Here is a 17,117-nt window from a genome sequence, read left to right as displayed (position 1 = left end):
GCTGTATGGAATTTCATTCCAGCTCTCCAACTTTTTAATTGTTCTAATAATATGTCAAGAGGCTGTTAAATTTAAAACAAAACATCAACATCGGAAATGAAAATTTAATGGCAGATGGACAAAATGCCAACACCGCAAACATTCTGCAGACTGTTGTTAATGAGCTCACACTTTTTTTTTTTAAAAACATACTGTATGTTCAACCACTGGCTTGTTTGTTTGTGTGGCAGTTTAAACAGATAGATTGGCCAATTATCAAGGACTCGTTTGAAACATTATCCCATAATTATTGTTCAGTTGCTGATCAGTTGGCACATTCCTAGTTTCTTTTCCCAGACAGCATGACTGGTGTTGACTTGTAAATTCCTCAACAAAAGCTTTGTGAAAGGTAAATAATGAATTAAGCCAGTATGAAGTAGCTTTAAATAGCTGAAGGATATATTATGATCCTGCTAATGCTACCTTCTTTATTATGTGACTTCATGATTTCTTAGGAAACGTGTACTTTTAATCTGCATGGGAGCACCAAATTAGTTAAAGATACCGTCTTCAATCTTGTGCATGGACTTCTTGGTTTGTCATGTCAGAATCTCCCCATAAAGAAATGTTTTGACAGGTTGTTTTGGTTTTCCCTCCTCTCCGTTTCCCCATCTCTCTCCAATTAGCAGCCATCCTCCCGAATGCCTCTTCCTCATCAGCCTCATCAGCAGCAACTGCAGTCCCAGCAGCACCACCCTTCGCGGCCAAGAGGACCTCCTCCCTTCCAAGAGCATGGGCGCCCACTGGCCCAGCAGCCCCTCCAGCCCCTCATTCCCCCGCACATGGCTCACCGCTCACCGCCGATGCGGCCCCAGATGGAGCCACCACCACGGATGATGAGCTCCCCGCCACCCAACTTCCCTCAGCATCACCAGCAGCAGCCTCCGCAGCCCAAAAACATCCACATTAACCCCCATTTCAGAGGCCCTGCATCATCCTCTGTACAAGGTAGGTTAATCCAATATCAGTCAAGTGCTTTTTATTAGACTTTGAGAGATTTGACTTGTATGGCTTCAAAAGCATTGCCCCTCATTTCCAGTGTCTTTCTGGGTTCACCATAGTGCTGCATATTAATAGTATTAAAGAAGTCATATTATGCCCCTTTCCTAGTTTAAGATTTTCATTATAGTGATCTATTAACAAACATTATCATGTTTTTATGGTCAAAAAGCTCCTTGTTCTAGCTGTACAAGCCATGCATACAGCCGCTCTCACTGTCTAACTCAGCCCGAAATGAGCTGTCTTGGCTCCTGTCCCCTCCTTCCGAAAAGCCCACTCTGTTGTGATTGGCCTGCTGCTTAAAGCATGACGGAAACGTCACGCCCTAAAGGCAGCCTGAAATGCTAAAAACACCGCTGTTTTTGAAATTATTTTGTTTTTTGATACTGGTCGAGTATTGAGTATCGAGCGCTTCAGCCAGCAGCCGTGTAAGGGGCTGCAATGTAATCATTGGGGGGAAATTGTGCCCGTCAAAGTATGTCTGCTAACAGTGCTTGTTTTTGCCACTGAAAGGCTCAGATTGTTATTATAAGTGTCTGACAGTGAAAGTAAACACAGGAACTAGCCGCATGCAGTAGCATTATGGCTATTTTTTTGTTTCCTTACAGTCCAAACAAGGTGAAAGTCAGCCTCATACATATAAAAAAAAACAAAAAATAACCCAGTGTATGTAGATGAATATGTGAGTGACTTGCATACTGTAGTTCCTCACAGTAATGTGTTGAAATCACATTTTTCTTACCGTGTGGGGCTGAACGTTTGGTCCAGCCAGCCTCGCACTTTTCATCCAGTTAATTCTGTGGAGGTGAAACAGTCTCCAGGACGACAGTGTTGATAAATGCTGTAAATCCATTTGTAATATTTACGGTAATTACTCATCCGTGGACATTTTCTAGATTTTCTAGAGTCTGGCAGCAACAGGTCTGCAGAAAAAAGTTTTTCTCTTGAGAACAGTGACTGCAGGAACACCAGCAGTTCATCTGAGGTGACGGTTACTTTACGTCGTCTTTCCTGACGGTCTTGTTGCCTTCTGCCTCCATTCTTCATTTTTCCTCTTTCATTTGTTTTATCTCCTCTCTATATTCCGGCTCAAATAAATACAGTTGGCCAGTCAAAGTGAAATGACTCACAATCATCCTCTTAACAGTCTACGGGGTAATCCGTCATTGCACTTTTTTTTAGTTCCATTACAATTTAACCGTGATGAAAGTCAGCCTCATATATGTAAACAAATCATGTGGATGAATATCTGCGTGGTCAGTTAGCCAGTAAGGTGTACCGGATATAGTTCCCTATGCAGTTAGCCATAATGCTTCTACATGCGGCTAGTTCCTGTGTTTACTTTTATTGTCAGACACTTATAATAACAATCTGAGCCTGTCCGTGGCAAAAACAAGCACTTTTAGAGGATATACTTTGAAGGACGCAATTGCCCCCATGGATCACATTTCAGCATGTGTCGCTCAATACTCGACCAGTTTCAAACATTTTTGTTCCCATTAGTCACTTAGACCCAAAATGATGGGGAAAATGGGGTCCAGGTTGAAAAAAATACAGAAGTTTCCCTTTAATCTGTGTGAAAATTGTAATTTTTATTCATCCAGAATCGTGCAGCCCTACTTCACCAGCAATAGGATGTGGTTCATGATGTCGTTTTGGCTAGTAGTCATCCTTACACTGTCCTGAAAGGTGTCGGGATTAGAATGCCATTTTCTTGTTTGGTTGAATGACAAGTGAATAGCTCTCTCAGCCAGTAATGGGTTTATTCTCCTTTTTTTTTTTTTCTGGCGGCATCACCATTTCATTCCCTGAGATGGGTTTATCTGGCCTGTCTGTCCAGGCCAAGATTGAAATTTTGTTTGCAAAGCATGTTATTGTGTGTGTGTGTGTGTGTGAGTGTGTGTGTGTGTCACTGTGAGCAAGTGCACATGTGGGGGTTAGGGTTTTGCTCCTGAGAGGAAGACGTGTTCTGGAAGATCAGGGATCGCCTCTGGTTATGATTATGTGTGTGTGCACGTGTTTATATATATATATATATATATATATATATATATATATATATATATATATATATATATATATATATATATATATATATATATATATATATATGTCTGTATTTTTTATTTATTTACATATTTATTTTAAGTGATAGATTCCAATTTAATGTTTTCCATTTGCACAAATTGACAATTACAGTAACCCTTATGTTGATGCCAGCAATATTAAAATCCATTTTATTAAATTGCTTTGTGCCAAAGGTTGTCAAACAGCGAATGTCTTATTCATTTTTATTTGTTGAATTTGGCAATTTATCCTCATGTATTTAATATTTCCTTAAGCTCCCTGGTCTGCGCCAAGCTATGTAAAGATGTGAGGAACAACTCAGAGATAACATGTAACATGTATGCCTGTGTAACAGCCTTTAGCATGGAGGTGTCTTATGGTCCCCTCCCTTTCTACTATCACCATCCTCTCTCTGCCGACTGCCCCTCATTTTAATTTTCTCCCCCTCCCCCCTCCACACACACCCCTTTCTTTTGCTCTCTCTCTCTCTCTCTCTCTCTTTCTCTCTCTCTCTCTCATTGCAGTGCCCTTGATGCCTCCTGCTCAGAGCCAGCCCAGACCTGCTGTGGGTCCTCAGAGGTTCCCTGTGAGTAGCAGCTGCTCCTCTCCTTCCCTTTCACCTCACTTTCTCTCCCTCTCCACACGGTTGGCGTCCTTTTTTTTGTGAGAGCAATATCATTATGGCAATTAGACTGCCTGCCCTGGCCAAATACTGTTAAAGCAAATCTGTAAACACTGATACGAGCCTGGCTGCACAACTGGAAATGCGTGATAGGGGCTTTAGGCAGTAGACTTTTGGAGGTCGGGGCTGCAGTGACGGGACTTAGTTAGCAACTCTTCATGGATGGGCTGGGGCTCAGACTAGCCAGCTTCGCACATAATGGAATTGTGAAACCAGGATATACTGCCAGTTAAAAATCACTTTCCACAAGTTTGTGTCCCAAAGGCAAAGAGACCTTTTTTTTTTTGGAATGATATTTGAGTTAATGAAACGTGGTGGTAGTTTCATGGGGTTGGGGGTGAGGCTCATGCCTTTTTGCACCATATATTTCGAAAGCTGAATTTCACGTCAGAGAAAAGGGATCTTAAGTCAGTGATTTCCTATAAGAAAAGGTCCTTTATTTCACTCACAAAGAACCCATCCAAGAGATGACAGAAATGCCTTTAAAGTAATTACTGTATGGAGGGAAATGGCTCGCTAGCAAGTCAGCCAAAGTGCCTTAACTTACTCCATCCTTTAGTTAATGATGCCCAGGCATCAGGTGGCACTGGTACTGACTGACATCTTCCTGGAAAGTGCATTTTATATGGATTTATGCAAATTAGGCATCGGAAAATAGCTGCATCCAATTGCATTCATGTGGATTCACAACCCTGCTGCCAAACGAGCCAGGCTTTCACATAAGAGTCCATCTTTGTCCAAAAAAAAAAAACGAACAAAAAACCCCCCAATATTTTTATTTACTTCTTTATTATTTAGCAATTCCTCTTCCCCGCTGTCTGTGATTGTGCTAGATATTGATAGCATGGCAGCGGGAAGCTATTTTGCCTCCTATCAGACAGTGGAGGTGGGGTTGGAAGGGTATGCAGACAACTGGGTTGATGATCAGCATAGTGTTGGATTCCCCAGCTGTCAATTGCATTTAGGCTGCCGTTGCCAAGGACACAATTTGAAATGCAGGTGACATACCAGCCGGCAACATTCCATTTACCACTGGGCACCTGATTACTCGTGATTATCATACATTATCATCCCATCAAATTTAATTGTTAAAAGACCAGGCGAATGGGGGGTCATAGCCTCTAGTACTATTGCATTAAATTTTTGCTGGTGGAGACTGGTTTTGAAATATTAATCTCAGCGGCAATTACAGTTATTAGAATATTTCATCAGTTTAGATAATGATATTCCGTTTAACCACAAAATATACCAACGGCGGCTACAACTAATGATTATTTTCATTTATCGAGTGTTCTGCTAATTATTTTTCTCGATCAAGCGATTGGTTGATAAAATAATAATCAAATAGTGAAAAATGACAATCACAATTTTACAGAGCCCATTGTTTTGTCTGACCAACTGTTCAAAACCCCAAAATATTCAGTTATCTATTACAAAAGACTATGAAAACCAGTAAATATTCACATTTAACAAGCTGAAATCAGTGATTTTGGTGGGGGGGGGCATTTTTGCTTAAAAATTACCGACATTGTTGCTGTTTAATTTTCTGATGATCGATTTATCATTCAAGCTTCACCATTGACCCCACGATTTGAAAATGTTGTCAGTGTGCGCTATACTAGAAGTCCATATCTTGGTGCATTAACACAAAATGCCTCCATGACGAACATTTGAATCAATCACAGCTCATTAACTGTTATCTCTTGTCAACAACATCTCTTTAAACTCAAATCTCCATTCTTCATTAAATACTTTGACGTTTGACCGCTCTTCATTATATTTACCTTGGTTATCCCTTCACTGGCTCAGCATCAGTTACATATTGAACAACCCATTGCCTGTTTATCAGGGATTAGAAGTGAGAGGATGAGCAGTGTTATTTGAGAGGTATTATATGGACACCGGAGTCCTCATTGTGAAAAACCTGCCTGTCTGACCTTTTAGAACAGTATGATAGTGCCCCCATTGTGATACCCTGTCTTTGTAAGCCCCTTTGATTAACTTTCTGTTAAGCACGTTTTTGGGACTCTGGCCTTCTAGCGTTCTAACACCTCTCCTCTCTAAATACCGCCACACAGCAGTGGAATAAAGATGGATTAAGCCTTGATAGCATCTTAAGTAATTTACAATAGGCTTGGAGGAGGCAAGGAGCCCATTTGTGGAAGTGCCACGTGTTGAATAGCAGGTTAATTTTTCAACAGAGATGGATGTTTAAAAGAATATAGGAGACAGTTATGAGGGGGATTCGAATTCCAAGGAGGGATTAAAGGGTTGTTATCTAGTTTTCCTTGGAAGATAGATGAGGAGTAGCATGCATGCAATGAGTAGAAAGCTGTCTAACATACGAAGTGGTTGAAACAAAGATGAGGGCACTTATCCCCTCCTGAAATACCCTTTCCTTGTTAGAGACGGACTTTTAGAAGGTTTATCAACAAAGCCCCAAGTAGCATTAATGCAGGTTTGCTCACAAATTCATGCTGAAGGGTTTCTTTAATATTGGCATGCATGTTGATGTTTACAAGTCAAGATTCTGTGTCTATTTAATGACCCTAGCCCTTCAATTACAAGCCCTCCCTGCCCGATGCAGTGCTCCACAACAAATTCCCATTTTTCATTAGTTTAATTTGTTTGTGATTATTGAGCTCCCAGTATGGCCTATAATTCATGAGTTTTGTGTTTTCCCAGGGACCGGGAGACTTCCATCAACACATGCCAGGTAATTTTGGTCAGCCCCAGCGGCCCCCTCATCACATGGAGCCCTTTAGGAACCAGCCACCTCAAGGCCCCCAGGACAGAGAGCCCCTCTTTATGGGAGGTGAGTTCCACACCCAGCCTTGACGAGGGTTACAAAGCTCTCTTAGCATATTTAACCCTATTCGACATCACCTCTGGCAGTATACCTACAGGGTATGCTGCTAGCTTTCTGGTGCTGCTCTATTAGCAACACTCATGTTATATGCATGTGTGTATATATACATCTGAATGAGCTGTGGAAAACTGCATTAAACATATACATTTCTGATTTGTAATTCCCGGTATTAACGCTGACTTAAATAGAAATACATCCCACTCAGTTGTTTACCCTTTCACCTTGATAGAGTTGTCTGTTTTCATTTCCCTTGCCATAACACTATACATCTGGAGAGGGAGTTACTGATGTATTGAAATTGGCTCACAAGGCGAAAAATTGACATCTCTGTTGTGTTGTTGTTGTTTGGTCTTCTCTTGTGGGCACAGAGCACACAGAGTCAACACGGTTTCCAGGGCAGCACATGTTTGATCACCAGGGCCCCAGCCCTCTGATGAACAGCGGCAACAACCTACACCAGCAGCAGCTGCCCGGCCAGGGCCAAATGGGCTTCGGCCCACCAGGACCAGCCTTCAACCAGCCGGGCCAGGGCCCACTAGGACTATTTCCAAGAGAACCTCCAAGACCCAACCTCCCTCACCACCAAGGTCACCAGGGAATGGTCGGCATGAATCAACAAGGTGGCCCCCCCAACCAGCCCCGGCCCTTCATGGGCCCTCGTCAGCCGTTTGGCCAGCAGGGGAACCTTTTCCATCCTCCACAAGTCCAGTTTGGGATGCAGGTACGACTAAGAGTAAGTGATTTTTTATAACCAATAGGTGTCTGTGTATTTGTGTCTGTTTGTTGCACATAAATAGTGTCAGCTGTTTCTTTATTTCTTCCTGTATTGTTCTTGAATTTGCTTGGTAAATATGTTAATTTGATCTTTTTTTTTTTTAGCATCTTCAATCCTGCCTGTTACAATTCTTGTAAAGCTGCCTGGCAAACAATTCACATGCTTTCTCTGTGATGGATTTATGAATTTCATTTGCTTTGCTCTATATTGTTAAAATGTTGTGGCAAGAGCAATGACTACACTAGAGTACTGTACACATGAATAGACTAGACTAGTTATCATATTAACTGCTAGTGAGGCGTTAAGGAAAAAGACTCATGTCTGTTTGGCACCTCTACATTTTGTTATGAGACATGGACAAGAGCTCCCTCTAGTGATCAAATCACTATTGTAGTACTACTACGTGTATACATGAGGACACCAATTGGAGCTTAATTACATGCAGAGCATTTTCTAAATGTAAAGAAAAGCATTTATAAGAACAAAAGCTGTTTAAGTTAAAAATGAAATAGGAAGCACATAGATATCTAGTTTTATATGTGACAGTAAGTTCTGATTCACCTGGTTTTCTCATGTTGTAGTTTGTGTTCTTTCTCTGATTCCAGGGCTTAATGCATGGCCCTCCCGTCTCCCAGCTTCCGCATCATGACCCCATGCCATCCCATCAGCCTATGCACCAGCAGCAGCAACATCATAGGCAGGAGTTATCCCATCATCAGCAGCAACAGCTAAATCTCAATGAGCCTCGCCCCATGATGCACCATGGGCAGAATCCCTTCCATCAACAGCAGGCGCATGGTAGCCCCAGGCAGATGACTCCCCGCCCTCAGAACCCCCAACAGCGCAACATGTCCAACAGGCAAAGGATGGTAAGACATTAACATATTAGCTCATCTATTTTCTTCTCAAACTGATTGAAGGCGGCTGGAACAGGGCGCTTATTTTCACTGTCTGATTCTAAATACTATACCTTATTCTATCAGCATCATTCCTCAGTAAACAAAACAAAGCTTTTATGCAAAATGAATAGAACAAAATATATATTAAAGGTAAGATTGAGTGTAAACACAATCTGAAATGTTTATATTTTACCCTTTCTTCAGAACACACCTGTTTCCAAGCAAATGCAGATCCTTCCTCAGCGCAACAGCAATCTACGGGAGCTTCCCGTAGCACCTGGCAACACAACCATGAACAGTGCCCGCCCCGCCGCCTCCCCTGCCGCCAACGTCAGGCCTGTTGCCAAGGCAACACAGGGGGTGCGTCCCGTGCAGAACACTCAGCCGGTGTTTGACGGTGGCAGAGGAAGAGGCCAAGTTGCTGCCAAGACTGCTTCACAGCCTGGGGGAGCAGGCAGGACAGTGGTTCGCAAGGAAATCCCAAGCACACCGTCCAGCGAGGCACCACAGGTCAGCTTTTTAACACTTGGAAAAAAAACAACAACAAAGGACTTGAAAAATATTCAGTTTGCTGACATAATGCACAAATTATTTCAGATAAATGTGTGTAATTCCTCTGAAATGGTACTTTAAATCTTGAATATTTTTTCCCTGCTATATTCAATGACCCAGAAATTGTACACTCAGTCGGGCTTGTTAGTGTGCTGAGAGGGACGCCCATTTATTAAAAACCCAATAATAAGATTTGTTAATGACAGCAGCCTCATTCAATTGGAAAGAACAGATCAATACTATTGCATTCTTCTCTTGGGTTTTGACTTTGATTACATCTGAGTGTCACGCCAAGTAATATGGTTCAAATAGGACTCACGCTCACACACGGCCCCCCCCTCCAGTCAGTAGAGACAGGCAGTGATATTGTCAGCTTGTGTTTTGTGCCACAGGACCCTGATGAGGACGAGGATATGCGTCAGTACCGTCTGAAGATCGAGGAGCAGAAGCGTCTGAGAGAGGAGATCCTGAAGAGGAAGGAGATGAGACGGCAGATGCAAGCTGGCGTCAGGAAGAAGGAGCTGTTAGACAGGATCAACTCCCAGACAAATACTCCAAACCAAGGCCCAGCTCCTTCACAGAATCCATCCGTACAACAAAATCAACAAACACCACACCCCGTTGTACAACAACAACAACACCCACAACCACCACAGCAGCAAGAACAAAAACAGCCACAGCAGCAGCAGCAGCAACAACTACAGCCACAACAGCAGAGACAGTTTTCTCAGAGAACACAACAATCGTTAAATCAGTCATTAAAAAATCCTAATCAAGGCATCCCCATTTCTCCCAACGGGGCTGCTCAGACCCCTACACCACGTCCCAATGTCAAGACACGCCTGCAGATGGTAAAGGGTAATAACCAGCAGCAACAGACTCCCGGGCCTGGTCCTGACCAGCAGTGGAAGCCACCCCAACAAAATCAGCAGCAGCAGCAGCAGCAGCAGCAGCAGCAGCAGCCACTACCACGAAGGAACAGTGCTCTGCAGAACGTAAACAGACCTGGCGCTCAGATCCAGTCTACTCAGGTCCCCCAAAAGAACATACCTGTAACTTCCTCAGTGGGCCCTGGCCAGACTCAAGGACCGAAACCTGGGGCTAAAAGAACTGTAATGCAGCGGGCAAAGAATTGTGGCAGTGAAGGCCAGCAGGTGCCACAAAAAGTCAGAGTCGTCAAACTTTCAGGAGCGGTGAGCATATGGTTTCATTTCTATCTGACACCTTCTTTTGTGTTTTTGTCCGACATTTATTTGATCCCCTACAACTGATTTTTACCCACAAGGGAAATGATATAGTTTTGAAATGAAATAGTTTTAAATGCCACTGAGTGCCCTCACACTGTCTATTTTGTAACCTAAAAGAAATCTAACCTATGGGAATGACAAGGTGATGTCTGTGTCATTTTGGCAAAATTGATCTGTTAAGAGTTTCCTCTCTTAAGCTTCGGCAACTGATATTTAAGCCACAATGCCTTAACGTACGTTTTACCTTTAGAACAAAGAAAGGCCGTAGGCATTAAAGAGAAGAGTATGACATTTATCTGTAGAGTTGGGGACACCTCATCACTGCTCTTAAAGGTTGATATCCTCTTTTAAGGGCAGAAGAGTATTCTTTTATAGATAAAGGCCTCGGAGAGGGTAAATCAAGAATGACAGTAACACCAACAAAGTCCAGAATTACCACTGCCAGCTATTCTATACTCACTTGATAAGTTACTGCTGTGGCCTTAATTACACATTAATCTTTATTGAAAAAAACACAAAGGCATGCATGTTAAACATTCGTACTTGTCATTGATGAGGCATGTTGGTGAGATGTGATAGTATTTGAAATAAGCCGCTTTCTGACTCCATCCCAGAGGATCAAGCTGCAGAGCCAAAATCGCTGGCTGGCTGCAGATGAAGATAACTGGGTGTCAGTGCGTTAATGGAAACCTGCGCAGAGCTATCTGATGTGCCGCATCTTGGAGGAAAAAAAAGGGGAGTGGGATGTGAGGTGGAGAAAGAGAGATGGAAGCAGAAAGAAACAGCAAAGGCCTATAGCCGTGGTGAAAAGAAGATTCTCTAGATGCTCCCTCTTCCACATTGTTCTGCTGTCATCAACGGGAGCTTGACAATGTTATCTGCTCTCTCCTTTTTTTTCTGTCTCTCTCTCTTTCTCTCTGTCATCCCTCAGTTGCTTTTTGCCATCAACCCATCTCTCAGGTGCGAGGCAACAAAAGAATGCCAATCCAAGACCCTTGTAATTAATCTTTCTTGGTTGAAGGGGGGCAACATAATACCTGTGTAAGAAAGTTGCCACTTTTGAGGATTTGGATTTGTATGGCTTAGGCACACAGATAAGAGGCAAATTATATTTTCATCAGGGATAATACAAAGCAGCGCAAGACACAAAAGCTTGGGAGGAGGGGGGTGTAAGGGGGATGGGGTACACATCGAGCTGCCGTCGTTCCAGTGTAATGCAGCTTAGCATTTGATGGGTGCAATCAGGAGCTGTGATTTCTATAGGAGGGATTAATCCATTTACTCTCAACTGGGGACAGGTCAGAGATATCGTCTCTTTTCTTCCCCTGTATTGATCTGTCACATCTCTCCGCAGAGTCGGGGAAGAGACGACCTTCAATTCCTCCCCGCATGTCAACAGAGTTGAGCTGTGACTTTATTTGATAATGAGACCATCACCTTGTTGGGTTGATCTATTCTCCACAGCCTCTCTGATAGGGATCCAGCCCCAGTGCTGGCACATTTTCAGTTTTCATTGTAGATATGGCCTTGCATTTCTCTCTGTTGTCCACAAACTTGACACTTTGCCTAAATGCTTAATGTGAGCAGCAGTTTGTGACGCCTGCAAATGGAGATAAAGGCTGGAATTTTTTAGAGGTGCTAAATTAGTGTTGCCCTCTATCATTCCCATCCAGGCTGGAAAGGGGCCTGAGGCGATGGGTGTCCCAGTGCAGCAACAAGGCACCTGGTCGGCAACCCCACTCAACCAGGGCGTCCAAAGGAAGGTTACCATGGCAGGACAGCAGCCACAGGGACCAGGCGGAACACCGCAGGCTAGCCGAGGGGGCATGGGCAACCCCCAGCAAAACAGGGTATGTAATGAATGAGAGCTTACCTTCTTGGCTGCAGACACCAGCAACCATTTCACCTAAAATATATATATTACAAGTACAGAATGTGGGCTAATGGCAGTTCTGAAATAAAAGAAGCTGAAATGTCTCCTGTAAAGTTGTCGTGTGCCGCTGGCACTACCCTGGCATTCAGTAGACATACCAATCGAGCAGTAGAGGTAATAAGACAGGACAGTATGCCAGGTGCAGTAGTATTGACAAGCTGAAAGCAGTGTAACACGGGGGGCTACACAAGGTCCCCTGGCCTCTCTGCACGCCTGTCACCACCAGGCTGCTGTCACAGTTACTATACTCACTGATGCTGACAGGGTAAGGCAGCCACCATAACGCTTGCATGGCTCCTCTCCCTTTATGTTCCCCCGCCTCCAACACACACACACACACACACACACACACACACACACTCCCACACTCCCACTACCTCCTCTCCTCTCTTTTTGGGGTCTCTCCCTCCTCCTCCTCCTCTTCCTCTGCTGCTGAAGAAACATACCTCTCACTCACGGGCTCATATGAAGATATGCCATGCCACATGCATCATGTTCTGACGTTGATGTTCTATGTAGAAATATGATAAGTCAATCATGTGAAAGCCTGGTATGTGTGAGAGGTGCAAGGGGGAAACGCATGGCGTTTTTGAAATTTCCTTTGTGCTGAGAAACACTATAGCTCCTCTCTACACAGTTAAATGCAGAATTAAAACATCAACATGCCTGTGTAAGCAGTGAAAGGTTCAGTTTGTATTTTCGCCGTTTCTCTCTCACTCATTCCCCGTATTTTTTCCCTCGTGGGAAATTTTTCTCACACCTGGTGTTGGTGTAGGTGGTTGTGTCGGGCCGGGGCCGAGGTAGAGGGGGTGGTCAGATGGGTCGAGGACGTCCGATGTCCACCAGACAAAGCCAAAGAGGTGCAGAGAGTGAACACTGTACGGTGTCCATAGAGGGCCTCTCCTCATCCACAACCGATGTTCAGCTGAAGAACCTTCTGAGATCCATCGGCCCCATAGAGGTAGGTACCAGCTGTATTTCTGCTTGACTCGTAGGAGTGCAGATTTATCGTAATTTAGACTAGATTTGTTTGTAAGGCACCCATTTTGTATTAATGGTATTGTATTGAGTAAAATTCTTCACAGTTACTTAGAAGTTAAAGCTGTAAGCACTGCCATTTGCTCTTAGATGTCATTTTTATATTTAAGATATGTACCTCTTGATGAGAACTAGATGAAATAGATGTTTATTTGTACCAGCTAGAGTGGCAGTAATGATATTTTCTCAGTGTGATCCCATAGCGCCCTCTGTTGTAGTGATTGGGTAGGTAGAGAAAGTGAATGAAAGAATCAGTTTCTCTTCACCACCCTCACTCCCTCTTGTGGGTGAGAGGAGCATCAAGTTATATCCAATTTGTCCTTTTCTATTTCTGTGTATTGCAGATGTTCAAAATGATGCCTCAGCAGAGGAAAGCAGTCGCCACCTTTTCCAGTCCCCAGCATGCAGCGAGTTTTCAAATGAGCTTCCATAGGTAATCAATATATCTTCTTCCTTTCATCTTAATAGACATGCCAGTTAAATAATTACATACAGTAGTAGCCCTTTTACATTTCCCCAATGTGATGGTCTTGGAATTTTGCTTTTGTACATTTTGTACAAAGTACAGCATAAGTGTTCATTAGTATCTCAACCCCCTGAGATAGAGGTTGAAACTTTATTATTACAATTACCACACAGGCACATGATTGATTTGTCCCACATTGATGTGTCGCTGATTGATGGATGAGGAGCACAATAAAGCGAGGGAGTCCTGTTACAAGAAGTTGCTGTCTCCTGATGTGGGAGCCTCTCATGTACAGCTCCAACCTACCGCAGGAATATTTCTTCAACCCTCTGGGGTCAATCACAGTCATCGTGTCTGCACAGAAGCATCGTTCATCTCCTGTCAACTCGGAACAATGAACACAAAGACGTTAGCTGCGAGCATGCCTGTGTTTGACTTTGTCTACCATTGTCCTTTGTTGTAAAATGGCACTGGAGAGACACTGAACAGTTAATCCTACTTTGATGTAGTTTGTGAAGAATGTTTTTGTGCATTTTACATGGACACTAAGTAGTGCTTATCATGGGATAATGGTTGCTCCCCCCCTCAATAAGAGTCATTACAACAAACAAAAAAGGACAGTTGAACTATGTTATTCTGATCACTGGTATTTTTTTAATATTCGTGGTTCGCTGTTTGTTTCAGATACAGGGAATGGTTGTGGAAGATTGTGGCCAGTATATTCATATAGCAGTGTTTCTTCTTCTCTGTAGATGGCAGTATTTCATCACTATTGGAGCTTCATTTTTTTCCAACCCAAGACAGCTTTCAGGTAGAGTTAAGTCTCCAAGCTGTTTGTGGGTAAATGGCACTGCCTAGTGGAGAACATGTATACAAGCACAGAGGAGGCCTGGTTGTATATAATGATTTAACTCATATTGTCATAGGACGCAACAGGATATGGTTTTCCTGAATTCCCAGCGGTTTTGGGAATGGTAAATGCTGCGACTGTATTGTGTAGATTCAGTGGTGCTTTTTGGTTTCAGTTCTGCCTCTCGATCAGATTGTTCAGATCACCTCTCTCATTTTTAGGTTCGTTCATTTGAGATGGCCAATTTTTCTAAATGTTAGTAGGTCTTTTAACTGATACCTGGAATGCATTTTTGGAAAGATCTTTCATACCTTTTTGATGTATATTTTAGTTGTTTGTCCTATTATGGAGTAGTCACGGATTTAGATTTCTAGTCTGTGGCGAGTGTGCTTTGAGGGAGTGCAAATGTACTTTTTTTTGAGAGAGAGAGTTTTTATGATGACAACTTCAACGTATATTGTTGGGAATTTAATACTTGTCTTATTTGGTAGATCCAAGAGAACTGCTTACAATTCTCCACAGAATACACACATTTCTGTAAATTTTTACTAAGATATACATTTTGCTTACTCCTTTCTGAAACTGGTATAATTGGTCCAAGTCTGTGCAACTATCAATTGGTAATTTGGTGTCTGATCACTGAACTGCATAGTGTATCTGGAATAGCACTTTGAACAACTTGCCTTCGCACTGAGCTCGTACTATAGATGTTTGGCTGAAACAGAAAAGTAAACCCCCATAATGTTTAATGTCAAATTCCCCTCATTATTATTAATAATACATCCTCTGTAAAGTTTGGGCTGTTCAAGACACAAAAAGTCACCTTTTTTAAAAGATGTATGGGAAGTGGTAACTACAGGCACTTGAACAATCTCTAATGCATCACTTTATTTTAAATTTCTCAGAGCATGTGCCCTTGTTTGGGAACTGCAACCACATTAGTGAAAACCTTGAATTCTCTAAATAATAAATGTCTGTTTGGCTTTCAGTTTGATTCCATTAGACATCATCAGACTAAATACAGCAAGATATGCTCATTTAATTTTTCCATCATTAATTACATGATTGATTTTTTTTTTTTTTTTTTTTTTTTTTTTTTTTTACTTATCACACAATAGTTTTGCCTGTTCCAGGATTAAAATTTGTCAAAAACGAACATCGTTTATCTGTGTTTGCTAATAACTCAAGCTCAGAAGTGAATTTGGCTTTCATCATTAATAGGAAGGTGAGGGGGCAACCATTATGTGTCGTGATCATGTACATAAGTAGACCAGAACTTTCACTCAATATTTATCCTGTTAACTTTTTTTTTTTGAGTTATTCTTTACTCATGTTGTATCAAGTTAAAACATTTTTATATGTAAGGATATGCTGATGTGTCCAGACATAAATCATTTTACAAGTGTTTTTGTTTCTAATTTCGAGCCAAAAAGAAAAATGACTGGACCACATTTCTGTTTATAAGACATTTGACAAAAAAGTTTAAGGGAAAACAAGAAAACAATAAAAACATGGCCAATATACCGTGAACATGCAGGTATGTGAAGCCGGTTAAACCTTAGCCCAAAGATGTGTGGTTTTGTGTGATGTCCATGTGTCTGTTGCGTTTACGATGAGGTCTCTTTTATTATTTGAGCCACGTTTTATTAATTTATACTTTTTATGTATTTTATAAGGTCCTGGGTACTCACGTTGAAGTACATGCTTTATACTTTATACACAATTCTTAAACACCTTGTGCCTAATTCACATTTTTTTAAGGATTTATTCTAGTTAATGTTTTAGAATTGCTGACACTAGTGATTATATGGCAGGAAATACTACCTCATATAGATGAAGGGGAATGCCACTGAATTTTGGCATTGAAATTATTTGCTTCATGGTCAACAAAAGAAATATTGTCCTGCCAGTTTAACCGTGATGTCATACTAATGTGCAGCTATATACAGTATAGGACATGCAAAAGGTGAAGTAATGATTTAATGTAAATGCAACAATAGCCTAAACAGATTTACCAGGATGTCTTTTTGGGTTAGCGCAAACTATATTACAAAGATAATTTGGAGGGTTTCCACAAAATCTTTTATTTAGGGTGAGAAAATTAACTTCTGGCTGTGCATCTGGATGACATCACAGATCAAGTTCTTGGTTCTCTGGTTTTGAGACTTAAGAAAGAGTTGTTCATGTTCACAAGTACTAATTGGGCCCTGTGATTGCCTGCATGTGTAAACTGAACTTGTAAATTTAGTGGTATTTCCCTTAAATTAGCCATTACTTGAAAAATCCACTAAGCTTTAGAAATCAGCTGCACATTAAAGGACACTAGATTCTCAACATGCTTTAAGTACCACAAGTTTTGGGATAAATGTGGTTTCTGAAACTGTTGAAACTCCGTAAATTCCTTAAGTCCTTGTAAAACTTGAGGTTAAGTGGTTCCAAGTCTTTGTTTATGTTGTACAGTTGTTCTAAACTGACTTCTTTGTGTTTTATTCCTTTTTGTTTTGAGTTGAACTGATGTAGAGGTTTTTGTTCCCTAACAATGTGTATTTGCTGTCTTTCAATGTTGTGCGTTACACTTGATATTGAGTGCTGTGGTAAATCCTGTGGATTTGAAAAAGTATCGACAATGCCAGTCATAGTAATATTGTTATAAGACACCTGGTCTTGTACTGCCAGAACAGATTCATATTGGATCTATTTG

At 41.8% G+C, this 17,117-nt stretch overlaps 1 protein-coding gene across 3 annotated transcripts in view; it reads left to right on the top strand.

Annotated features, from left to right (window-relative positions):
* The window catches only part of rbm33a (RNA binding motif protein 33a), a 30,143-nt gene extending 14,166 nt beyond the window's left edge, over positions 1–15,977 (top strand). Inside the window, exons 9-19 of one of the 3 annotated variants that reach the window (XM_042399140.1) lie at positions 669–987; positions 3,630–3,691; positions 6,473–6,602; positions 7,025–7,389; positions 8,037–8,300; positions 8,535–8,840; positions 9,275–10,075; positions 11,803–11,979; positions 12,838–13,023; positions 13,445–13,533; positions 13,740–15,977. In XM_042399140.1, the coding sequence (XP_042255074.1) occupies positions 669–987; positions 3,630–3,691; positions 6,473–6,602; positions 7,025–7,389; positions 8,037–8,300; positions 8,535–8,840; positions 9,275–10,075; positions 11,803–11,979; positions 12,838–13,023; positions 13,445–13,533; positions 13,740–13,788 (2,748 nt within the window). In that variant the 3' untranslated portion in view covers positions 13,789–15,977. Of the gene's footprint in view, positions 1–665; positions 988–3,629; positions 3,692–6,472; positions 6,603–7,024; positions 7,390–8,036; positions 8,301–8,534; positions 8,841–9,274; positions 10,076–11,802; positions 11,980–12,837; positions 13,024–13,444; positions 13,534–13,739 lie in introns of all 3 variants that reach the window. The other 2 variants (XM_042399141.1, XM_042399139.1) reach the window with 2 other exon arrangements.
* The last annotated feature ends 1,140 nt before the right edge of the window (positions 15,978–17,117 follow it).

Source organism: Thunnus maccoyii, chromosome 21 (genome assembly GCF_910596095.1).
Source record: "Thunnus maccoyii chromosome 21, fThuMac1.1, whole genome shotgun sequence".
Lineage (NCBI taxonomy): Eukaryota > Metazoa > Chordata > Actinopteri > Scombriformes > Scombridae > Thunnus > Thunnus maccoyii.
The sequence above is the reverse complement of the archived record's forward strand: the minus strand, read 5'-3'. Positions and strand labels throughout refer to the sequence as shown.